The sequence below is a fragment of the Corapipo altera genome, unplaced genomic scaffold (genome assembly GCF_003945725.1).
Source record: "Corapipo altera isolate COAL_440 unplaced genomic scaffold, ASM394572v1 22b, whole genome shotgun sequence".
In the NCBI taxonomy this organism is placed as follows: Eukaryota; Metazoa; Chordata; class Aves; order Passeriformes; family Pipridae; genus Corapipo; species Corapipo altera.
Window position 1 is genome coordinate 1,479,500 of NW_020884876.1, and position 25,861 is coordinate 1,505,360.

General features: G+C 35.1%; 1 protein-coding gene across 14 annotated transcripts in view; it reads right to left on the bottom strand.

Annotated features, from left to right (window-relative positions):
• Positions 1-25,861, bottom strand: part of FRYL (FRY like transcription coactivator) — a 165,378-nt gene that overhangs the window by 46,201 nt on the left and 93,316 nt on the right. For 13 of the 14 annotated variants that reach the window (XR_003526494.1, XM_027636270.1, XM_027636271.1 and 10 more), the window contains 23 exons: positions 22,862-22,965; positions 22,137-22,245; positions 21,075-21,161; positions 20,259-20,430; positions 19,394-19,526; positions 19,030-19,137; positions 17,576-17,813; positions 16,786-16,971; positions 16,609-16,695; positions 15,583-15,851; positions 14,968-15,163; positions 13,871-13,995; positions 12,026-12,083; positions 10,615-10,706; positions 8,826-8,998; positions 8,224-8,384; positions 7,611-7,721; positions 6,556-6,710; positions 6,215-6,314; positions 4,934-5,102; positions 3,913-4,172; positions 2,524-2,664; positions 469-637 (listed from right to left, as the gene is read on the bottom strand). Coding sequence is in view for 13 of the 14 variants with exons in the window: in XM_027636270.1 (XP_027492071.1) it covers positions 469-637; positions 2,524-2,664; positions 3,913-4,172; positions 4,934-5,102; positions 6,215-6,314; positions 6,556-6,710; positions 7,611-7,721; positions 8,224-8,384; positions 8,826-8,998; positions 10,615-10,706; positions 12,026-12,083; positions 13,871-13,995; positions 14,968-15,163; positions 15,583-15,851; positions 16,609-16,695; positions 16,786-16,971; positions 17,576-17,813; positions 19,030-19,137; positions 19,394-19,526; positions 20,259-20,430; positions 21,075-21,161; positions 22,137-22,245; positions 22,862-22,965 (3,403 nt within the window). In the remaining variant the exon portion in view is untranslated. The remainder of the gene's footprint in view (positions 1-468; positions 638-2,523; positions 2,665-3,912; positions 4,173-4,933; positions 5,103-6,214; positions 6,315-6,555; positions 6,711-7,610; positions 7,722-8,223; positions 8,385-8,825; positions 8,999-10,614; positions 10,707-12,025; positions 12,084-13,870; positions 13,996-14,967; positions 15,164-15,582; positions 15,852-16,608; positions 16,696-16,785; positions 16,972-17,575; positions 17,814-19,029; positions 19,138-19,393; positions 19,527-20,258; positions 20,431-21,074; positions 21,162-22,136; positions 22,246-22,861; positions 22,966-25,861) is intronic. The other variant, XM_027636263.1, reaches the window with a different exon arrangement.

Here is a 25,861-nt window from a genome sequence, read left to right on the forward strand (position 1 = left end):
GGGTTTTTTTGATGACTGATCTATTTTTAATTATTAATTATTTCTAAATAAATTCTCCTAAGTAAGTGTACTTAAATCCTCTTGAAACAATTTAAGATTGTGCAGCTTGTATCTATAACAGAACTTGAAATTTAACAACTGAGATGGATTTAAAATTATATACATTTTCCCAGTTGTTTGACTGAATAGACATAAAAGTCATATAGTGAGGGTAAACAGTGCAAGGCCTGAACATAGACAAGTCTGACACATATATTAAGACAAATCTGTTCTATATGAACCTATCAGACACTCTGTAGTAAGAACTCAGATCTTGTAAAATGAATTTTTTACTTTATTTTTAGAAGCAAATGTTGCACTCCTGTTGAATATTTACAGATGAACTCCAAAAGTATAACTGATTGATAGCAGTATGTTTATAACTGACAATAATACTAGTTTAAGTTAGTTAAGTTAGTAAATTCTTACCTGAAGTGACAGAGGGGATTTTGTAACTGGATGTAATGCGGTAATATGGTGGATTATCCATATGGGTGACTCCTGAACTGACAGGATCTGTAAGCTGAAGTTCACTCACCAGCTCTTCCAGTAGTTGCATTGTTTTATCTCTACCCAAATAAACAATAACTTTCTTTACCTGCCATAAAAAAGTATAAAAATATACAAAAGACTTGAATATCACAACTTGTTAAAATTAGTATCTACTTGCACTGCAAGTGAGGATACATGAAACTTATTCTAATTCTAAAAGCAAACAAAATTGCTTTCCCAGCTGTCAACAGCAGCAAGCATCGGAAACATATCACAAGAGTAAGAAAGTAAGTCTGAAAATAAAGTCTGAAAGTAAGTCTTCTGGAAATTATTTAAGAAGCAAAAGATTTTCTTAGTGATGCCTTAAGCCCCTAATGTTTTTTTTATTTCTTTTAATATTTGTAAGACTTGTAAGTTTTATAAGCAGTGAAAGTAGAAACCCTCTCTTCTTTGCCCTTGTTCCTTTCCCTTTTCCCTGTAGCACCCTTGTTTACACATTCCTTAACCCTCTTACCCCATTCTATGCTCCCCATATCAACCCTACTCCTGAATCCAATAGAAATGTTTAGTCTTTTGTCAAGGTTAGGCCTAGACAGTTGACAGAACAGCATATCTGGGCCTAAACCACAGAATGAAGTCAAGAATTAGATAACTATGTACCCTTTGTGCTCTGATGATGATGAAGATGGGATGAATGGAGGGTCCCGAAATGCACCCCAGACTCATTTTCAGGGGGTGGACCCCGGGGCGGTCCAGAGGAAAGGCCACAGGGTGGATACATCTGGGATTGGATGGATGATGTTATAAAATGTAACCTCTCAGGCACAGGGGTACGCGCGCGTCTGGTAACATCTTAGCCTTGGCAAATAAAACCCTTTCTTATCTCACCCCTAATTAACTGCTCCGGAGATTTTTTCAGCACCTAAATCCCACGGCAACATTAGAAAGGTTTCAGCAACATCTGAGATCAACACTGGCAGGAATGTATTCCGGTATAATTTCTTTTCAATACTTCACAGTTCTGTTCTACACTATTTATTTTCCTGCAGTCATCATATTTTTCCTCATGCTATCCTGAAGTGCTCTCACATACACTGCGACAAAAAATAAAATTGGCTTTGAGGGGCTTGAGATGGTTGGTGGGTTGTTTTGGTATAATACTTGGTTATATGAGAATGACACCCCACATGGTTTACCAGGTGCTTTATTTTACTATATTATCTGTCTGCTTTTTAGGAATATCCTAAATTACAGCATAGGAAAGACCATTTAATTCTTCAAATGCTCGAGACCTTTATATAGTTTCATAAGAATAAACACCTAACTTAATATTTTATTAAACATACAGCAATTAAGGATTCTCCAGTACATCTTAGTTCCGCAAAATAATCCTGGTCATTGCTAAGCAGCAGTAGATGGCTGCTAGTCAGCAATTACTCTAGACATCAGTAAGTTCATATTTCTTCTTCTGACATTTTCTTGAGTTATTTACTGCTCAATGATTTATTTCCATCCTTTTATGAGAAATCAAAATGAATGGCAAGCAAGTGATGCAGGAATGTTTGACTCGAAGATTGTTTTGTCACCTTGTTCAATCCATACATGCAAAGATTTTGGGCTGCAAACATTATTTGCAGATTTCCTGATGAAAACAACTGCAAATCTATGAAGAACTTAAGCTGCCCTTAGGAAGAACTTAATAAAATTATAAGTCCTGATTTATTATTAGCAAAACCAATAATAATTTTCTAATGAAAATGCTGAGTTTAACTAAAATTGATACTGTAATTTTGACATAGATGTCCAAAAGTAATTCAAACAAAAGAGCTGAATTTGATTTGTTCACAGTATTTAGTGGTCATAAAATATGGGGTTGGAGATTTTGATACTAGAAATCCTACCTCAGACTTGTTTGGTGATCTTTGCTTCTACACACACTCCTAATTTTTACAATATCAATAGGCACCGAGGAGACACATATCACATACTCACATAAGGCAAAAGGCTGGGTTCACTGTTCACTCCACAGATACTGATCAAGAAGTGTAAAATTATTTTCAGATTCTTTGGCCAGCTGTCTGCTAAAGTAGTCCAGACATTTTCTATCTCTGACCAAGCCACTTCATCACCATACTAGAAAATAAAATAGAGAGATCTTCTGAAAACTCCATCAGGAAACATTGTACTTGAACGTGATCTGTACTGACAAAGTGGGACACGTTCTAGAAAAAGGAGACACAAATCCTGTAGGAAACTGTTGCCTTTTTAACATTCCAGAGTGATGCTTTCACCTATATTCATGTTTATAAACACATTCTAGAAATAACTATTTTCTTTTATAGATATAAATGTATATATATACCTAAAGATATATGTTCATACTATATTATTTTATTGATATATAATACATCAGACTGCAAGACCTGGGCCTGTTTAGTCTAGAGAAGAGAAGACTGAGAGGAGATCTCATTAATGCATATAACTATTTCAAAGGCAGGTGCCAAGAGGGGCCAAGACAGACACTTTTCGGTGGTGCCCAGAGACTCTTTCTGGTGGTGCTCCTCAACCCAGGATGAGGAGCAATGGTCATAAACTAAAACATAAGAAGTTACACCTTAACACGAGGAGGAACCTTGCATTGATGGTGGTAGAGCACTGGAATGGGCTGCCTAGGGAGGTCATGGAGTCTCCCTCTCTAGAAACATTCCAAACCCACCTGGACACGTTCCTGTGTAACCTGTTCTTAGATGACCCTGCCTTGGCAAGGGGGTTGGATTAGATAATCTCCAGAGCTCCCTTCCAACTCTTAACAATTTTATCATTCTGGGAAATTTAGCAGAGACCCATTCTCTCAGATGCTGATGACCTTGAATAAAACTCCACAGACCACAGACTGACAAGAGTTTTTAATTTATAACTCAAAACATGATCTCTCATCAGCAGGATTCATATATAATTTAATATGATGAGAACTGGCAGAAGCATTGCATGTGTCCAATATTATTTCTCTGTTGGAAGTAGCTACGACAGGAAGAAGGAGAGTCAATTAGCCCCTGGTAAAAAGATTGGTTCCAAAACTTCACTTTGAGATCAAAGGTATACAGGCAACTTGGTATTCTCTATTCAGCTAGACATCTATACTGCAAAACACCAGTTATATACAGTTACTATATATAACAATTACTATAACATTTATATTACATATTTCTCAGAATACCTCAAAACTAAATGGTATTGTTTGGGTATACATAAGCAACTCAACAAATCTGAACAATAATTCTTGAAAGTCTGGTGACAAAGCATCTCTGAACAGTATTTTCTTATATCCTAAACAGAACAATCCACTGGACGAAGACAAAGCCCTTAAGTAATTAATCTTACCTTTGCAGTCATGTACATCAGATTATTCAGAACCATAGCTGTAGCCTGTGGCGATCCCCAGCCTTCTCCTCGTAGCCATCGTCTACTGTTCACCATCATTTCTCTGTCTTTCAAACAATCTTCTTCATCTTCATCTTGCCGACGAATGGTTGGCAAAGGTTTCAAGTCTACCAGCTCAATATTGTTCATCCATGGCAGCAGATAATGCAGCATCACCTGTCTCCCAGCTGGGTGAGCTGTTTGGATTCTCTGACTTACTTCTGCCATTCAAAAATTAGGTACATACATGAATTGCAAATCAGTAATGAGAATTGATTTGCTAATAACAACCATCATGAGCCCAGCATACCACACTGATACAATGTAATGGTGATACTGATGCGATTTTTTGGTGAGATGACCAGTGCCATTTCATAATGATAAAGTCTGTAGTCTTCAGCAGAGCTAACTGAAGACACTGCTAACAAACAGTACGTTGAAGAAACCACATTACTATGCACATATATATGAATTCCTGTAATTGGAGAAGGGAACTGAAAATCTACAGCACAAAAAAACATACTAACTTCGGCAAAAAAGCACTTAAATTTTTTTCTTCATCATCGCAGTCCTAGTAGTGGGGTTTTTTTAATCAATGTAATAGGTTATTATTCTGCAATTGTTAAAAATGCTACGGAATGCTGTATTTAAGCAATCTACAGTAAACAAGAACACAGTACAGAGAACAATGAAAGAATGATTTTAAAAAAACACTTGCAAATTATTTCTCTAATGTGAGTTTTCATGGTTATTAGAAAGTAATTAGGAAAAATATTTTTGATTCATGTTGTTTCCCCTTGAATATATTTAAAACACAAGTGAACAATAACTGTAACTCAGTAAGTTCTATTGTTCCATTAGCTATGATGACGTTGTTGTCCTGATTTCAGTGAATTACATATAAATTAATTACTGAATAATAAGAATGACACATTTTGTACAATGTTTTGACTTGATGAAATTTTTCGTTTTAAAATCGTACCTGAGAAGATAGCAAGCGTCAGTTCAGGATAAGTCCTTGCTAATTCTTCTGACAGCTGATAATATGACATAGAATACAAATGTGGTAAAGGAGAAGGCTGACCCAAAACTCCATCCGTCCGCTGAACTTCCAGTTTGTGAGCATAACGGAACATCTTTGGTTCCAAGATCTACAACAATAATGTTCAGAATTTGAAGCTAAGTACAGAGTTACTATGAACACCTTTATATAAAAATCACTTCTTTAAGTATCTACTCTCATTTAATGTTTCTTATCCATGCGGATCTCTGTACATCTAAAGTATTTGCTAAAACTGTGGTAATTTCATAGAAGACTAGTAAGATATACTCCACTTGATGAGTTTCCAGCAATAAAGTTCCAAAATATGCTTTCACAAAACACCATATTAAATAAAAAATTTATCTATGACAAAATGTGAAATACTATTTAACACTTGTTATTTCCAAAAATACCAATTTTTGCTCATCTATGAGACACGGACAGGAACAACATAATCTTTGATGTGGCAGAGGTGCAGCAAGAGGCTAAAGGACTCTAATAATTGAAAAATCAATTTGGGCTCATCTTGAGCAGTGGTGTCAACTTGAGAAGAAAGATGGGGCTGACATATCAACAGGAGCGTGACTTCAGTGGGGTCTTCACTGTTGAATTTCGCTGACAACTAAAGCCTCTGAAAAAAAACCCCAAGACTTACAGTCTGAGCCACAAGCAACACAGATTTATTTAAACACTAATGCTGCCTGTAAGATTAAGCTTACCCCTAAATGACCTCAAAAAGAAATATATGAAAGTAAATTACATGGCTAAGATTTCACTGTTATCACTCCACACAAACAGTTGAAAAAATGTTTGGTTCTAATGTCAAAAACACAAAACTGACTGCTATCCCAGCAGACAGAGTGAAGGCTTGGGAAGCAGTATGCTTCTCTCCGAGGTGCTTTTGGACAAATGGCGATATATATACATATATATATCTGTTTCAGGACCATATCAAGAGAGTCTTGATTTAGGTTTTGTTTCTTGAAAAAGAAGGTATTATGAAAATACAGGTCTTAAGTGCTTAGTTCATGGAAATGGACACACTTCCACTGAAGTCTATTTGTGCCAGGTAAGGATCTGGCCTAACTATGTACTGAAATAGAGAAGAAAAAGAAATACGCTGTATTTCATTACTGAACAGAAGCAAACAATAATAGTTTTTTTTTTAATGTACAGGAAAATTCTTATTTAAAAAAAAATAATCAGAATCAGTTTACAAACCTGTAATAGTTGCATAGCAACTTCATAGATAGCCCTAGTAGAATCAGCTGCTTTAAACAGTATCAGATTCAGGAGGGTCACTGTATCACACTGGTAATCCCTAGGGATAAATTGCAAGTGTGAAAAAAGTAAAATTACATTTGGCTTTTTAAAATTTGAATTTAAGTTTAATTTACAAGGGTTATAATATGGGATAACATAACATTTTGAAAAGTTTCTCTAGTAACACATACACACAAACAGTGGTGACCTTTTCTCTCTAGGGTACGAAAAAGTGCAGTTCTATATGAAAGCACACTTTGAAAATAAAAGCTTTAAAGTTTTGAAAAACGCTATAGTACCTGTTTTGGAACACGCTGGCTATGGCTTTAAAACAGCCAGCTGCTACACGCTTGGAACCTGTGTAGCACCGGTCTACAGCCCAGTACATGAGGTTACTCTGGTCAGGGTTGAGTTCCAAGAGCAGCATGACTGCTTCACAGCCTAGTTGGTGAACCTGTATTCCAAGAAAGTGTCAATACATATTTAAAAATGTAGAAAAAAAGACCAACTTACAGAACGGCATAAAATAGAGAAATATATATTTAATAAAACCCAAACCTTTTGAAACATAAAATGTGTTCCATACAAAAACAATGACACCACAGCTTAAAGTAACAACAGATAATTCTATTGACACTGTTTAATGTTCAGCTTGCACACAGTCATAAATTATTGACATAAATAACTAGAGAGCTCTACTGACTTTTATTCCCCTCAGTTTCAAGGCTAGCTTGAGCTATTTACTATTTTCACATCTTACACTGAACACTGACCTGAAAGCATCAGATAGAGAAAAGCACTTAAACACATGCAGGAATTCCATCTGGATACAAGGGATAGATCTACATGGAGACTTGCATCTTCTCTTGAATCAAAGCAGCCCACTGGAGCTGTATTTTTATACAATCCTAGCATTATAGGGCAATGGACGCCCTACCTTTTAAATCGAAAGTTTGCCTTACTGTTTAGATGAAAAGCTTGGTCTTCCTAACTCTGTAGGACCCCAATGGACTCAGCTGATGTTCAAAATGTCATCTCCTTTAAATTTCTGAAACATCTGCTTATTACTACAACTTAACTAACTGATTAGTTTAAAAATGACATACAGTGCTTCACCCCTTGCCCTTTTCTCTTCCATCCTGTTTCTCTGTTCTTGGACTGTGATTAGGGATTACCTTCCTCGACAGGATGAATACACATGAAGGAAGGACAGTGCAAAACTACACACTACTACAACAGCTTTGAGCTTAAGCCACTCTAAAGCATTTAGGCAAATCTGACTGCAAGCACATTAAAGCATGTATGTTTGAAGGTGCTGATAGCTACAAACCAATGTTGACATTGTCTGTATTACCTTTTTATCTTGTGAATCCAAAATATTATCCAGCCATTTGTACAAATAGCCATCAGATGAGAGCCCGACGTTGTCTGCAACAGGGCCGCAACACAGTACAGCAGACATGGCCTTCAGAAAGCAATTGAAAACCACTACATTTTAGTAACTCACATACAACTCTTACTAACGTCATTAAAATATCAGAAAACTAAATTCCAACCTGTCAAGGGACGAAGACCAAGGCTAATAAAATCTATTTAACATTTTATTCAAGAAATTATCAAATCATAGTTTTCTCAACTTCGAAATACAAGAAAGGGTCAATACTGAAATGCTAACATACTGAAGAGTTAAATACATCACTTTCATTGTTAACGTACATTTACATGAAAGCCTTTCACCTTAGGCAACTGAGGACTAAAGTCACGGGAAGTGAACATTCAGTAGTAGTTTTAAGAAATTTCTTTAGCAAGCGCAGTAGTTCAGAGTTTGGAAAAAGCTGAACTGTCATAAATACATGCAAGCATATGAGAAAAAAAACCACTAAGTCACAAATGGCCTAAGCGTTATATTTGCATTAGTAAGGTCAACATAACAATCTATTTCCAAAACTCAAAAAGTGCTAAAATACCTTCAATGCACAGTATTGGTGTCTGTTTATTCGCATGTTTCTATCGCTGTATCTGTCCAGGGGAGTAAACATGATACTAAAAGGACCTGCCCAATGACTGAACAACATAAATAGACTGTGGCGTAGACTCTGCTGTGGAAAGACACTTCTTCTCTGGTGTACTGTAAGAAAAGCCCAAAGTTAGACACACTCCTCTTATCATTCTTTAAAATAAAGTATGTAACACAGAAACAGACCCAAACAATGAATATAAAAGGAAAAATACATGTAAACGCACTATTTTAACATCATAATTGTTGGATGTACCTTTACTATTGTCTTGTTTAATGCCACTAGTGCACAAGAATTTATTAGTCTATAGAATTCAAATGCAACAGACAACCAACAAAACTTTGCCAAATAGTACCAAAAATCTCCCTTAAAACTCATGCTTTTAAAGTTATATTCAAAACTGATGTCGTAAATTATTTTAATGAAAGTATTCTGAAACTTCAGATAAAAAATGGCTTTTTCTTTAGTTTCTGTTTGGTTGGTTTTTGGTTTTTTAAATGTACTTCATATTAAATATAGTCATCAAAAGTTACTAAAGTATTTTTACATACCTGGAACATTTTGTATGATATTTGCCACTAAGGCACTAAAATGGCATCGTATATCTTTCAACGTATCAGAATCCTTTTCATTTTCTGCTTCTAGGAGTTGTCTTGTTAGATCGACATACTCAAGTAAAGTGTTGTTGAGGGAATGTGTTTCGTTATCAAGGCCACCACTTGCACTTAAAAATAAAAAAAATTCAAAAAAATCAAATAGCATGATAATTACATACATTTTTTGAAAACAAGTTTTTTGATCTTTAAAAAACCCTCATCACTGCAAATATTTATTTCATAGTAATTTCTTCATCCAGCTTCAATTTCAGTTTTAAAATAAAGAACTCCAGCGAAAGCAAACTAATAATCAAACCTCACTATCAGAAGTCACTCAACCTTCTGCAGAACTAGTTCTTATACTGGGGACATATGTTAAAAATAATAAATACCCCCAAAGGAAAGGACCCTCCCACAAACCCACACAATTTGTAAACAAGAAAAAAATAATTACTACTACTTGATGATAGTCATCTTTATGCCATATTGATTTTTGGAAGTCAGTCAAGATGTTTGGTACCTTGTGACATGCTGTTGATGACTAGCAGGTGAAAGCAATTTGTTCATTTTATATATTCATTTCCCATCCTCCTGGTTTTAGCATCTGACTAGACGTTTGTACTAAACTAAATAAGGATATTAAAGACTACATGATTCAAAGCTGCCCTACTTTGAAAAACAATTGGTAGAAGTGTGATTCCTTTCCCCTCAACTCCCTCCACCACATTTCCACATTTGCACTAAAGACATCTAAAAAGCATTCCTTGCACACCGAAGGCAAGGTGATGCCTATGGCAACCCTTAATTGTTTGTTAGCTTTTACCACAGAGTCAGACTGGCCTCAGAGAGAAAAGCTGACAAAGTTTCAGGGTGCAGACTGTGGTTAGGGCATATATTATACACGCTATTTAAACATCAGGGAGAATCTTAAAAGATAAGAAGGGAGAGTATGATTTTAACGGCTGGACTCTGAAATTTGAGCATGCTGAAAGACATTTTAGCAATGCTTCTGAGGCAACATTCTGAAATATACTGTAGCAGCTTCCTTAAAGATTGAGAATGTCACACTGACTATATCACTAAGGTTGATAAATACATGTCTAAGTATTGTTTGTCTAACAGAATGGGACCATTTCCTAGCCTACTTGCTCTTACACTATTCCACCCACTCAGAAAAAATGTTCCAACAGACTTGTAAAACATATGCCAGAATTTCTTTTTTTTCAAAGTGTCCCTGCACAAGTAGGATAAACTGAGGAAAAAATCCTACAATAACCCAGTTAACATTCTTCATTCCTCAGAAATAAAAAAAGGTCCAATATTAATGTGCAGCAGCCTTCTCTGCTTAGGATGTGCTGATTAGCATCAGCACTCCAGGTGAGGAAGAACTCATCTGGTTGATCACAGAATAGTTACAATTTGCCCAAGTGGTGCAATGTTTGAGAACGCACAAACAAGAAGGAACATGACACACTGCCGGTTCAAAGCAATGTCCTGAAGAATAGTAGCATTTTAAATAAAACACAGAACACAGTGACAAAGAGCACGGGAGAGGAACAGATTAGAAAGCCAGTTTCATAAAACTGTCAGTTTTACAAAATTCCAAGTTTTATAAAACCACATCTATCTATTTAGTGGTATACTAAAACTCACAGATGAATTTTGCAAGCTTGTTATACTGGGTCATAAGAATACCAGTGACAATTAACAAAAATAAACAACTTCTCATCAGTGCTTCCCCTACCTGTGACTAATGACACCAGCATCTGCCAACAGTTCAAATATTCGTACTAGTTGTACTCGTAAAATATCTCGACGCCTGCGTCGTTTCATGTTCTATTCAACAGAGGAAACACAAAATTAAATGAAGCAGAGGAAAAGTTAAGTATAACACCAGCGTGGAACGTAAAAGCAATATATCTTTACTACAATCGGCATAGATTATCAGAGGTGCTAACCTTTTTAGAGGTGTTACCCAAACTGCTAACAATTTCTATAACCAAAAAATGAACAAAATTTTTCCCTGTTGCGACTGAGATATACCAGGTTTGCTATTACATGTATTATCAAAATAATGGGTTTGTCAGTCTCCTGTCACAAAGTGCAACATATAGAACAATGAAGTGCAAATGGCAGTCTTTCTACATATTTTGAAGGAGGTGGTTCTGTCCCTCTGCTTCACTCTCGTGAGACCCCACCTGGAGGACTGTGTTCAGCTGTGGGGTCCTCAAACACAGCAAAGACATGGACATATTGAAGCGGGTGCAGAGGAGGGCTCAAAAATGGTCAGAGGGCTGAAGCACCTCTCTTATGAAGACAGGCTGAGAGAGATGGGGCTTTTCACCCTGGAGAAGAGAAGGCTGAGGGGAGACCTTATTTGTGGCCTTTCAGGGCTTAAAAGGGGTTTATAAGAAAGATGGGACAAACACTTTAGCAAGGCCTGTTGTGATATGGCAAAGCGCAATGGTTTTAAACTAAAAGAGGATAGATTTAGACTTGAAATAAAAAAGAAATTTTTTGGAATGAGGGTGGTGAAATACTGGCACAGGTTGTCCAGACAGGTGGTAGTTGCCTCATCCCCGGAAACACTCAAGGTCAGGTTGGATGGGGCTCTGAGCAACCTGATGTAGTTGACGACATTTCTGCTCGTTTCAGTGGGCGTGGACTATATGACCTTTAAAGGTCTCTTCCAACCCAAACAATTTTATGATCCTATGACTTGCGTGCAAAACTGACAAAATACACTTTGGTCTAGTAACATTCTCAAACAGAAGAGAGCTCCTTCCCATCATCAGTAATTATAAATTTATTACTTATAAAAATATTACAGTTACCATAAAAAATACTGAGTAATCATCTCTGACTTTGTTTTTGCAGAGATTATTATTTCTATGAATACCTACTAAGACTTCTAAAATCTTCTGTAAAACAAGGTCTCCATTGGAAAATTTTTAGTATTTAAGAAAAATACAGAGCTCAAAAAACCACAAAGCTCTTCTAATGTAAACACCTCACAATTATTTAAAAAAGTAACATTTCACATTTTTATCTGGTATACTGACAGTTTTTACTTGCAGAAATTAAAGAACATAACTAATATTTCTGTGAGAAGACGGTTAAAATTGTATTGAATATAATGGAAATTATCCAATTACCTCTGGCCTTCTTTCAAGTGCTTCCTTAATTATAGGATGTAATTCTTCTATTAGTTCCCTGAATTAAAATAATTAAAAGGATAAAAACAAACATCAAATTAAGATCTCAACTGAAAGATGTTTCTCAGCAACTAATGTTACAACACAAGTTAAAACACCCTCAGGTTTTCCTTCTTTACCTGTAGCTTTTTAAAGAGAAGTTTCCTAGAAAGATATTTTCCTAATTTAAAGCAGATTACTAAATGGATGTCTCCACAACTACCCCTACATTTGCATTCTCCACGTATTATGGTTTATTTCTATCACAAACCATTGTCATTAATTTTCATACTAAGGGTTTAACAAAGATGTGCAAACAGGTATTATTAGGGAGGGAAAAAAGATGTTGACAGCTTATCATACAATGCTCTTTCAGCTGTCATGATGCATTTACTTGTTAGTAAAATTTGTTCTTTAAGTCCAGCAACACCACACTGACAGAAGTCAGACCAGTCTCTTTGAAAACTGAAACAGGTTCTGACACTGTGCTTACATTCCCCATTTGTTCTGAAGCTCCACAGTCTTAACTACTACTCAGTTCCTTCTGCCAAACTAAGACTCTGTTACTTCTTTAAAAAGGGAAAGGTGAAGGAGATCAGCAGTAAGGATCTATGCAGACAAAATACTAAGGTAAAAACGTATTGGTTGTACTTACAAAGGAGAGCAAGAGATACCTAAACAAGTTCATGTGATCAGTTACACAAACCAAAAATAATATTCTATTAAGTGGATTGAGTATACATATAAGTTATGATGAAAAAGTTCCTGAGTAAACATACAAAATGGGGAGGAACAGTGCTTAAAAACTCAAAAGCTAAACAGCAAATCCCTGTAATGCTAAAGGGTGGGTTACAGTTGGCATCTGGTGAGAGCACGTTTTGAGAAACAAAACACATTCTGGATACAGAAATGGTCAAACTGTTAAGAATCAGATTTTTTTTTTGTAATCTGCTGAATGAGTGGTTTCTAATTTAGAAAACAAGGATTTAAGGTGAAATTATCTCTGAAAGCATTTTCTGGGCTTTAGAGTACAATTACGATTTAAACTTTTAAACAGATCTTCAGGGTCATGAGACAAAGTCTTGCTTTGCTCCTGGTAGGGGAGCAAAATCAGATATTATATAAAATTATAAGATTATAAAGGATATAAAGCAGAATATGATAACTGAGGACTTGGCATTACAGATTCAATATTGACTCCTCATCTGCAATAATACAGGACACAAGTGACTGGAGAGAAACATCATCTCATTCAAAATCAACAATGTAAGTGATCCCTGGTTCTTTCTGCAGAAGCACAGTTGGTTGCTAGGCACAGTACAACTTCATAACTCTCATTATATGAGCTTGGCTGCTGTCACAGAACACCTGATGGCTTTCCCAAGAGGTTTTCTTCCCCTCAGATGTTCTCACTCTTCATCCATCCTCCATAAATAGCACTTGGTAATACCAGTAAGGAGAGTTTATCTACTCTAATAAACTTGAATATAAATAACATTTTAAATGTTATTACTTCACCCAGTCTGTTCTTTAACAAAATGGCAGCTTTTAATATCAATAAAAGTTAGCTGTTTATAGTTTCAACTAACTTCTTTTTCTTTATGCAGGCATGACCTCCACATGAAATTCTTTCAAACCTCTAACAATCTATATCACGCCTCTAAATGCTAGAAAAGACAAGATAATCAGTTGTCACAGTTTTTTCAAAATTCTTGAAAGAAAAAACAGTGAATCTTTTTCTATGAGCTCTGATTACCTAGCTTCATAATCAACTGGCATAAAAGCAGAATTAAACACAACAGTTACCTAAAAGCTCCTGGGTTGGTCCTGCCAAGTCCCAGGACAAGGGATTCTGTAATTTCCATGCTCTCAGAGCGCATCATTGGAACTATGTGCTTAAACAGGGAGGAAGGGGATGGAATGCCAATAATCTAAAAAGAAAACCAGAATAAAACAGAATGAAATAGTTGCCAAACAAACGGTGACATGAAAATACCTGCTGTAATTTCTCTGTCTTTTCACATTGGATCAGTGACTCAAAATGATAAAAATGAAATTTATATTTGACATGGAAAAAGATTTTCTGAAATAGTAAAGTAGTATTAACTATTTCTTGCATTACTGAATTTTCATTGCCAGATGACAATGAATGACTCAACATGATATACAGATGCTATGCATGTTTGGTGTATCTGGCCTCCTTGGGGAAAGTAAGTCGATTTCTTGTGTCCAACTCCTTATCCCTTGCAGCTCTCAAAGAGATCACGGCCTTCAGTCTACAGTTTTTCAGATTTACGGAAAGTATCCTGATAATAAGATGGAAGTGGAACAGGTTGCTTCTGCCAAAAATCTGCTGCATAGTCCAAGAATTATCTTCATGTCTACTGTACCTTTTACAGGAAGCCAAAAAGGAGACGAGCAAAAAGCAGAAGAGAAGGAGGAAAAAAATAATCTGCAGGTACTATGAAGCCAGGCAGACAGAAAACTGTCTGTGGCTGGGAAAATATAACAAGATACATCATGCCTGAATAGGTCGCTGTTTCAATTACTAAAGTGAGAGGCTTTTTGCTCAGAACTGCAGAAGTCTACTGACAGCAAAAACACCCCCTTAACAGTGAACAAAACATTTCTTATTACAGCTAGCTAAGACTTTGAGATTAGGTAACTGTTTTTATTACATGGTAAGATTTGCCTTAAAAACGTAAGCAGAAAAGATTCTACAGCACAGATTGGGAAAAGTGAACTAAAACACTATCCCCTAAGTAAATGAAAAACTAAAGTATACTAAAAATATTTTGAGATAAATTATCCCAGTTTCTAATCATGACAGTTATTATAGGCTCTGGTGTTTCTATTTCCAAATACATGTAAACTTATTTACAATAAGCATTAGAAGAACCTACTCTTGAATCAATGCTATAACCACTGTCAGGAGTAGACGCCAGCGTCTCAGGAGGGGAACATCTCACAGAGCCTGTGGAAGTGGAGGAGTTTGAAGAAGACGCTGCACTGCAGCAAAGAATCAGGTAGTTTCTCCAGAGCCCAATATAGGAGTCACTGCTTGTAGTAGTATTCACTTTCTTTGCATTGATAGGGCTGCTATTAAAAAAAAAAAAAAAAAAGCTCAGCAGAGTAAATGAAGCTTACCACATTTCACTTTGGTTTTCTACTGAATCTATTTTTCAGTTATGCATATGCCATTGCTTCCAATATTGTTAACATAGTAAACTCTGAATAAGTTTTTCAGAACAGACCTGTACATCAATAATGTACGCTTTTATATTCAAATTTGTTGAACTACAATATGGCCAAAGGCATGAATTAATCCTCGCAGCAGATAACTTTTTATCCGGATAAATCTGCTGTAATTTTTTGTTATATAAAGCTGAATTAAATCCACAGAAAATATCAAGAGTCTACATGTCACCTCGCTCAAACAATAAAGACTTTACAGTGATGATAAATCTTGAAAGAATACCCAATATAACATACTGCACTTACTTTAGAAATCAACTTACTTGATATCCACTTGTGGAGACAGTAGTTGGAGTCTGGTATAAGCAAACGTCCAAGCATAGCTTACAGCTGTTGGGCAGTGTTTTGGAAGATTTTCCTGCTTCATGAAACTCGAGAGGCTTATAATCCACGGATCTTGGCCTTGAGTCACATGTGCAAATATCCATATATGTGAGGGACTGACCACATCAAACTGGTGGCTGATTGGGGAGGAATTCCAGTCAGCCAGAGTTTGTAAATCTATTGAACTGGGACAGTACAGTAAAGTAGTCTGTGTGCATAGAAAAGAGAATAAGGCAATACTTAATATCCTTGTGTATTAAGTAACAATCTCTTAATTGTTAAATATCTAATAAAGTATCACTGTCAAAACCACATCTGGAACAGATAAAACACATAATTTATGCAGGTTTTTTACAGAAGTTCTTAATGTGAACAGTTATATACACATGCTGTTTGGGAAGGAACTGGATATTGGGAAATAGCAAATTCTAGAAAAAGGCCTTTTTGCTCATAATGATTTCATTCTTACAAAATATTTGTACTCAAAGTCTTATTACTGAATTCCAACTTGTTTCCTAAACCTAAAATCCAAAGAGTTTCCTTGATACTTAAGAGTTTATGACAAGTACATAAGTATGGAATTCAGTTGTTATTCACTGACAGTTATTATGGCTTTCATCATGGATAAAGGACACACCAACCATTATGAAACTATACTGCTGCAGAAAAAGGCAGTGCCCTTTGCTTCAAAGAAATTGCAATCTGTAAGCAAGATAAGAAAAACCAGATAGAGTTGTCATGTTTATACAGTGGTGATAATGACACACTACTGGTCAGAAAGTGTACAATGGTGGTGTCAGCCTCACAACATTTGTCAAGATTTTTGCCTTTTTCTCTTTGTTTGTGGTGCTAAATTGTTGACAAACTTAGCATGAACATAGTGACACTATCATTTAAAATATATTTGGGACAGTTTTGCAGCACTACGTCATCTTACAACCAACTTAACATAAAAATTGTCCTACCTGGTCAGCCCCAGTGAGATGTATGAAACTTTCCAGGATAGTAGCACTTAGTCTGTCCATTACATCTATAGCCAATTCATCATCACTCTACAATATACAAGGTATAAAAAGCTCAAAGAAAGTCAAAATAAAACCAGTTTCATTAAGCAGTTGTAAGAACAGGTCATCGACTCTTACCTTTGAAATTTCTAGAAGTGTGAACAAGGCCCTTATTTCTCTCAGAACACTGACAGCTAATCGCCTGGTGGCAGGCCTGGTGCTGCAGAGGATGACCAAAGCAAAGCCTTCCACCACATGAAATACACTGGAATAAAGGGTTCTCTCCAGAGGAAGGGTATGGGCAGCCCCATTGGATACACCACGCTAAGAAAAAAATCACAGAAGTTAAGCAAATGAAGAAAAAAGTAAACACAATTAAGATATAGTTCCACTACTGGAGATGGCAAAATAATAATAAAATATTTAGATCTTGTTTGGCTACTGGTCAAATTTGCATTATGAGAATAACATAGTATTAGCCACTTTGGTTTTTTATTATCTCTCTGAATTTAGTTCAAACATACATCACAAGAACAAATTTATTTCACTTTCTCAAGAGAATGATGCAGTGAGAGCAAAATTAAAAAAAAAATATGAATACTCTTATGTAAAAGACTGTATAAAATCAAACTACTTGACCCCGTTCTACTGGCTAGTAAAAAATGCTGGGTTTAATAACTCCTACTTATTTCCAGTCACACATGATGACTTCTGATGTAAGCAAAAATGTTGCCATGAATTAGCGTTTTTGAAACTAATTTTGTTTTGGTAGAAATGCTGATTTAAAAAAATAGATCTAAAAGTCTTCAAGCACTGTAAGAAAGTTAGTTGAATTTTTATTACTTAACAAAAACAATGAAGTCCACTAATAAAATTGTATGTAGATTCAAACTGTGTTCTAACATCAAAGCACCTTATATAGATATACCTGAGAATCTTGTGTTTTATTGTGCATTTGGGCTGCTTGTTTCCACTGATTTATGAGCTGCACTAACATTTTTACTGCATTGTCAAGAAGCGTTGGGTGGATGTCAGTCACTTCACGCACAATAAAATATACAAATCCTGAAAGAACATCTTCCCGCCAATCTGGAAAATCAAGCATTAATGCTTGGAGAGTATTGAAAGCCAAGGCACGAAGTTCTTCATCCATATGAATTGTCAGCCTGTTTAGAAAAAATACTGGTATCATCACTCTAGATACACACACTCTTAATCAGCCTTTATCATTTTAAGTTCAGTGTTAACTCTTCCTTCTTTGCTGTACAATGTAGAACACTTCCACAGAGATGTATTTTCAGCACTGAATAGACCTGAAACTGGCTACTAACAGAAGGTGCTTCTACTATAGCAAAATATTGCAAGGTTTCACAAAACTTAATACAAACAATTTTCAGGAGAGACTGTCAAGTCTTTCACATAGGTACATCTTTGCATGCATCTGAGCAACCACCTTAGAGCTCAGTACACAGGCACTCTGTGATGAAAAGGTTCTTTTCTTAAAATTAAAACTGAAAAGAACAGATAATTTTTGCAGTTAAAGCTTTACTTTAGATATGAGAAAAAAACTCACAAAAAAATCCCTTTGCATATATACTTAAAAATATGTCTCAGCCCGCTAAGGTAGAAGAAATGTATCCCAGTACTGTATTATTACTTAATGCTTCATGTCTTTTATATGCCTTTTAACACTGAAGAAAAATTAGAAGTTAGAAGAACCTTATTCTCTCACGTTATTACTAACTTAGTATATATGTAACTCAACACATTATATTAAAATGAATTTCTAATTTCAAAGCTAAAAGCTATCCTGTATTTCTGTGCCAAGACCATTCTTGCATTAAGAATAAAAAAAATATCTCAACTACTTATCAGGACCAATAAGGCACATTCAATTTAAACTGAGATAAGAAACACAAGAGTACGGGTCGTGTTGGATCAAAAAAAATGGGAAAACAATGCAGGATTTGTAGAGAAAAAGGATAGTTTCCCTTAAGTGCCTGTCTCACATTTTGGTAATGTCAAACAAGAATGACTTTATAAAGATTTATAGTATTAGCAATAGGAAGAGAAAAAAAAGGGGAAAAAGTATGATAGTTGTAAAAAAAAGATAAAACACGCTCAAAAAACCCCCAAAGCAACAGAAATAAATTCCCGCTTCTCAAAAATTATCTCTAAAAAGAAGTGCAAGATCTGCAGGACGCATTTACCTCCTCCTACTCTGGGCAGTAAAACTCGACCAACTGCAGAAGGTAGTCAGGAGTAGGAAGGATGGAATCTGTATGCAGTGGACTTATACTGCATATTGAGTGCACTGACAAACGTGCACAAGCAGTATTTAAAAAAGAACATCCAGTAAGAGCTCAACTTCATTTCTCTTACCTTGCAAGCAATTCAATGAGGTCAGTCCTACTCATGCCATCTGGAATCAGTCTTGGGATAGCAGCAATGCAAGTTCTGAACAAATCTATCTTAGGTTTCCTCTCACCCCTATAAAAAGAGTGCATAACCAAAAAAACAACAGGAAAATTTACTTCAGTACACCATATATATTTATTTTCAATTTTGTGTCAAAACTAAGGAGGTAACAAACATTTTTAGCTTTAATTAATGAAATTAACATTCACTTATTAGTCAAGTAAAAAACCCACTATTGGAATGCATTAATGATGGCATCTGCAACATTGCAGCATAAAAATAATATGATGCTACTGTGACAGTGAAAATACTGTAATGCAGTACATACGTAATCATGTCTTCTGGTTCTTTATTGGACATCTGCACACTAGTCATGCACATGGGCCTTCCAACTTCTTTGTCCAAATGCCTAAGAATGCTATCCAGTGCTTTTCTGACTTGAGGATAGTATATGGACATTCCTGAAAAGTCAAAGAGTTCCATCACCTCTTTCATTTGTTCTTATTTAATTTTACATTTTAATTAAAATATCTGCCACTTATTCAGTTTTGGACAAATTTCTTATTGTACAACAGATGACAGGAAACATGTACTTTAACTGTCAAAAGAAATGCATGTATATATAATATATATATATACAAATATACAAATATGAGGTGGTATATGAAAATAGTGTATTTCAGAAAGAACATAAACACTGAAGCAACCATTAGTTGTTTCTCTGTTTTCTCAATTCCAAGCTTTTTAGTTCTAGTTTAAATTTTACATGTTGAAACTAACCTTTAGAGATTATTACCTCATTCACAGAATATCAGTAGAGCACAGGGATTAAAATTGTCTTACTTCACTCAGCTGTGAGACACTTGAGACATTTTAGAGTGACATCAAGGGAACAAAACTTGCCATGCTATTTTACCACACTAATTGCACTCATGCTTTTCTTTGTGCTGATTTGGCAATGCAAAACACTTTAAGAAAAGCCATGGATTTCATCTCAGACACCAGAAGGTCAATATTGTATGGTAGTCCTCTCAAAAGAATCAAAGCAATTCTGTTAAAACAGGCTCTCATTAGATTCTTGTTAACAATTAAAATAAATACATAATTAAAGTTACACAAATGTACTGCTTGAGAATAACTGAGAATATAAACACGCATACTGGAATGCCAACTTACAAAAGAATACAACATACCTATAACTTTTGCTTCCTCATCTGTCAGCGTTTTATTAAGAAAAATTTTCTTGACACGCAGAGTATTTCCTGAAGGAAGAACAACTCCTGTTGTTGGCATTGGTGGTTCACCATCTTTCTGCTGCAAGCTATCTGCTATAACAAGGAAGACTCTGAGGCCAATATTCATCCTCTTCAAGAGCAAAAAAGGTACGAGAAAACAGAAAAAATTATAATATTGAAGTATAATAGAGACAAAATACAATTTGCATTTTTCCTCTCTTATGAATAGGCAGCAGTACAGTTCCAGCAGGACAGGTATTATTTAAATATTACATATTAGGGTAGTGAAAGCAACAAGAATAAAATTTAAGTTTTTCATGCCTACTCACAACTCTGATTCAAATAAACTGACTGGGCCCAGGTTAAGATACTGAACACTTCATAGTGCTGAGCACTAAAGGAGTTGATGAATCTCTACGGTAACACACTGATGACATACATTGCTTAAATATCTCATCTGTTAGACTGGGTCTTGAAACATAAGGGCTGGGTATGACTTTCCTATAGAAAAGTTTTAGAGTTATACTGTAAAAAAACCTCATACTTTCTGAAATTTTTGTTGAAATAAGTCCAAATTGCAGAACTGCTGCTAGTTTATCTACTGGAAATGAAACAGCAATTGTGCATGACTACAACTGCTTCTTTAGTTTTAATAGAACACACCTTCAGATATTTATTAATCTGCTTTTATCCTGGCTCAAAAATAGTTAACCACTTTTCCCCAAAATCTCCCTATGTTGTTCTCATGGCATGCAAGTAATGAGCTTTTTTTACCTCTGGATTAATAGTGAAGGTTTTAGGTGATTTTCCAACACTAAGAAGATCAAATATTATTTCTTTCATTGCAAAATCCAAACGTTCCTATAAAGTAAAATAGATTCATATGATCATCTCTTTTCTGTTAATACACACAATTTCTTGGTTTTGCACAGATGCTGGGTATTCTGTCTTAAAAATTTTAAAAATAAAAATAAACAAGTTTAAAAAAATATTCATTTTTTTCATATTTATTCTTACGACTTAATTTTTTTTTTTTTTTAAATATAATACAATTCAACACAGCTCCTCCTCCGACACAGTTGAACCATGTCTCCTGAAAAAATTCCCAGACAATTCTGCTCAGGTCAAACGCATTTCCATAAATAAGTTGAACTGTTTTAGAAAACTAAAAATTAGGGATAAAGAAAAGCTCATGGAAACAAAAAAAACCATTAAAATACAAATACAATAAATATAAAAAAATTTAACAGTGAAGGGTTCTGTGTCCTACCTCATCCCTATATGACCAAATGCAAATCATTTTAGGAGCTGAAGCACAAACAACCAATTTCTAAGACAGGAAAACATGCCTCTAATCTATAATGTTATAGATGAATGAGAGTTTATCTTGTGAGATTATATCCTGCAATTCAATATTAGGATAACAGAAGCGCCTAAAATAATACAAATTATAATGCAATAATAACTACACACTACTGTATTAATTGTACACTTTTTCTATCTACAGAGGGCAGTCTCCATATATAACTGGATACTACTGCTCTAATGCTTTGTCCCTTATAAAAATATCATAATGGATATACACTAATTTTATTAGTGTACTTTATATACATATATACAAAACAGTGCAATGCAAATGTAAATACTAACCATCATAATGTTAATACACAACAGTTATTGAAGTTTAAATAGAAAAATTTTGCCACTATTAGAAACGCAATGAGTTATTTCATTTGTTATACACATTCAGGAAAATTCTAAAACTAACCTTAAATTTCCATTTCTTCCAAATAATGTTCATTCTATTCTTATAGCTCTAACTAAATACATTCTTACCTGAGCAATGAACTGAATAATCTTCACAAATATATTCAGAGGTGTGTCTCGTGGGACCACGCTACGCGATCCTTTTGGAAAAAGTGCTGATACAATGCTCATGAGACGGCTGTGAGAATTTAGAAACAAAAAGAAGTAAAAAGGCCTTTTAAAAGTAACTCCTTATAACAGCAGAGATGTTATAGTTCAAATCTGGAAGTGTGTTGGAGGGACTACTACAAAATAATACAGAAGTATATGACAGGTAGTACCACCTACAGGAAGTACAGCCCCAGTTGTCACAGGCAGCAGTATCATGGATTCATTTATAAAATGAACAAGATCCTGTTTTAAACTAGTTATTGACAGTCAGGAGAAGGGGTAAAATCTGAATAGCTATTCCAAATTCTCATTATGTACATTCATAAAGAAAAACTTTTCATTTCCAGTCCACACTTAGCGATGGTCACTTCATACCCTGTTTGTTCTGGTACCATTAGTGCCTTTTAACTTCAATAAATTTCCTGCTTATCTCTCTGCCATCTTCTATCCCTGCCAAGATAATTCTAGACTCTATTCCTTCTCTTCACCAAAATAATCAAGGTCTTTTTGTTTTCCCTATTAAGACAAAACCCTGTTTACTCAACTAAGCCATCCCTTAGCTGGCTTCAAGATCTCCTCTCCCACTAGGTAAGAAAAAATCTGCAACAATGAGTAGTTTAAAATCCTTTGCATAATAAACTTACCTTTGAGTTACAGTGTTGCTTTCACATTTTATTCTAATAACATAAACCCACAATAACCTATATAAAGATTCCAGTGCAACTCGGGACATTTTGGGATCTTTATTCTGTAAAATAAATGAAAAAATACAGTTACTGTTGCCTGTGAGACACTGAGAAAATTTCTAGTTTTCACTTTTGAAAATATTTTCTTTTTTTTTAAACAATGAAAGCTGATGTGTTTAATATTCACTACAAGTTTTTAATATTTTTTCATAAAAACAACCCTGTTTTGCACATTTTCAGTATTACCTAAATTTTTAACTAGCAATTCCAGCTCATTTTACATGTCTCTCATTCTGAGGGCAGAGGAGTAACTACAAAGCAGATATTCCTCTTGAGATGAACACCAAGAGAGTATTGCTTCCAAGAACTCTTCTCAGAAAGCCATTGGTAACGAATAGCTACTTAATAGCAAACTAATTTATAGTTTGCCTAAAATCCTGGAGTAGCTGCTTTGGATCAGGAACAAAGTCTAATTCCATCACTCAGTTTGTGACAGCAGACAGTAGCAGGTACAGAAGAAAAGAATGCAAACAGGGCAGGCACACAAGGATGTTTCTCTGGGTATGGCTTCACACAACTTAGCCATTTCCTGCAGGCTGTATTAGTGTTTACCTACTTCCAATGAAATTTTATTTTAACAATTACGCTATCTTTTCTTGAATTAATGTAAAATCCTGCAGCATAATTCCGTTTAAAGTATGCACTGGATAAAAAACAATTTTTGTCTGAAAGCTGCTACTAGGAGTTTAGCTTTGCTCCTCTGAGCTCTTAAACTGTGTAAAACAATAACTAACTAATATTCTTTTTACCAACTCCAGAAAACTCCTTTCCAACTAGGGATTCTTGGTATATGTATTATCTAGAAATGTCCAGCAAGACTCCTGGATTTGGCCATAAGTATAAACTTCTGAACATAATAGATGATTCCCAGTTGTCAACTTTTTAGATATTGTCTCAATTCAAACTAACGAACCCAAACAAATCCAACAAAAAACTTTGTCCTTTCACAAAGGGTATAAGTGGACCTAAGACCATACTGTTCAAAAAGAGATGGTCTCATCCTTGGTTCCCTCCTCCACAACCTCAATGCTCCCTCTGCGTTAACTCTAGCAGTAAGAAAGCCCAACTTGCATCAGTAAGCTGACCAAAATAATTTCACGTCCATGTCTGTGCAACAGACTACACAAAGTAGAGTATTTTTGAATGGTTTTAACAGATGTAGGTCAGGACTACTGGTTTTGCCAGCAGTTTACTTTAAGAGGGGTTGAAGGCCTATCACAGAATCACAGAGGCAAAAGCAGTACTTTAAAGTAGTACATACAAGTAACATACATGACTGACTACCACAACATTAGAGGGAATTACTTAACCCAGTTTACATCAGTGATAATGCTCTTCTACCCTCCCTTCCCACTCATCCATGTGCTCTGCCATCGCCTCTGGACCAGCACACCTCTAACTAGGCAGTAGGTAAATTTAGGAAGGTGATCTGGACAAAATCTAACCAGTAAAAATTACACTTGTCCCTGGTCAGTATTCACACAGACAACTGTCCCACTGTCCAGTTAATTTACCAGCAGTGCTACCGTGAGGAAGAAGCAAAGTGAACTGTATGAGAAGGGGAGACTGTGATAGCTTTCATTTAAATAACAGCAAAACCCCCATGATATTATTATTCACTGTATTTAATTTACAGGTCAACAATTACTGATGGTCAAAGTAGGCTGAGTAATTCATTGGCACATGTGTTATCAAAGTCTATCTGAAACGAGGTGCCTAGAACTCAGTAATGCTTTCATTTTCTTATTTCTGATATTCTACAGGGGAGCTCAATTTACAGATCCAGTAGTAAACCAAAAATTTATTATTGGCTTTCAATCATTGAATAAAAAATACGGTAGAATGGTAGCAAATATTTTACAATGTGTTAACAGCATTCTGTTAGCAGGTGTATCATCCAATATAGCTACTTCTGACTAATTATGACAAAGTTTGCTTCTTTGTTATAAAGAAAAAGTAGTGTATAAGGAGGCATTCACTTTTTAAAAAGAGTTACAAAATAAATCCAGCAGTACTTTTAATATCTGAAACAATGAAAATTTTTGTTATCTCTTCCTACAATGAGGAACTAAACAAATATGCTATAAGAAAATAGCTTTTTGATCTGATTTATGGCACACTTCCTGTACACTTGGTGTTAATATGTTAGTATTTCCTTTCCTCTTTGACATTACAGCAATTAGAGTAGGGTGTGTAATTCAACAATTTGGTTGAATTTTTTTTAGTCTTTTTTAGCTGATGTCTCTCAGATTTTAAACTACTCTATCTGTTGTTTTTAACACAGCTTTGTTTAAAATCGTAAAACTTTTAACATAAATTATGATATCAGCACACTACGAAATAAGCTGTCAAGAACAATATCTCTTACAAAACCAAAAAAGTAACATTTACAGTGGTTTTACACAACACACTAAAATGACTCAATGAAACAAATCTCAATGATGGCAAGAAACAAAACAGCATTTTTCCATGTTAGTCAAATGTAATCACTTACTGAAGAAAGTACTTTTTAATACTGATGTTAAACTTTGATGTTAAACTTTTCTTCTGTTCTGAACTAAAACAATTTCTACTTTTTAAAACCTGCAAAACCAACAGTGTAAAAGTCTTTCAAGTTAGTGCACTGCAAGTTGTTATAGTAAATCAGTTTCACATTTTTTATTGTGAGAATGTTTTCAGTTTGCTCGCATGCAAGACACTTTTTGAAATGAATGAACAGAAAAACCCATACATCTGAATAGGTAGTTTACTTCAGTGGAAACATGCACTGCTGTTCAGGAAAACCAGCTGTGATATTGATAATCAATCTAATAATGCCACATTTTTACCCCCAAGGAAAAATTTGTATTAGATAATTTTCTGATCTTTCTCCTTTACTTCCTGGTAAGAAAAACAGAT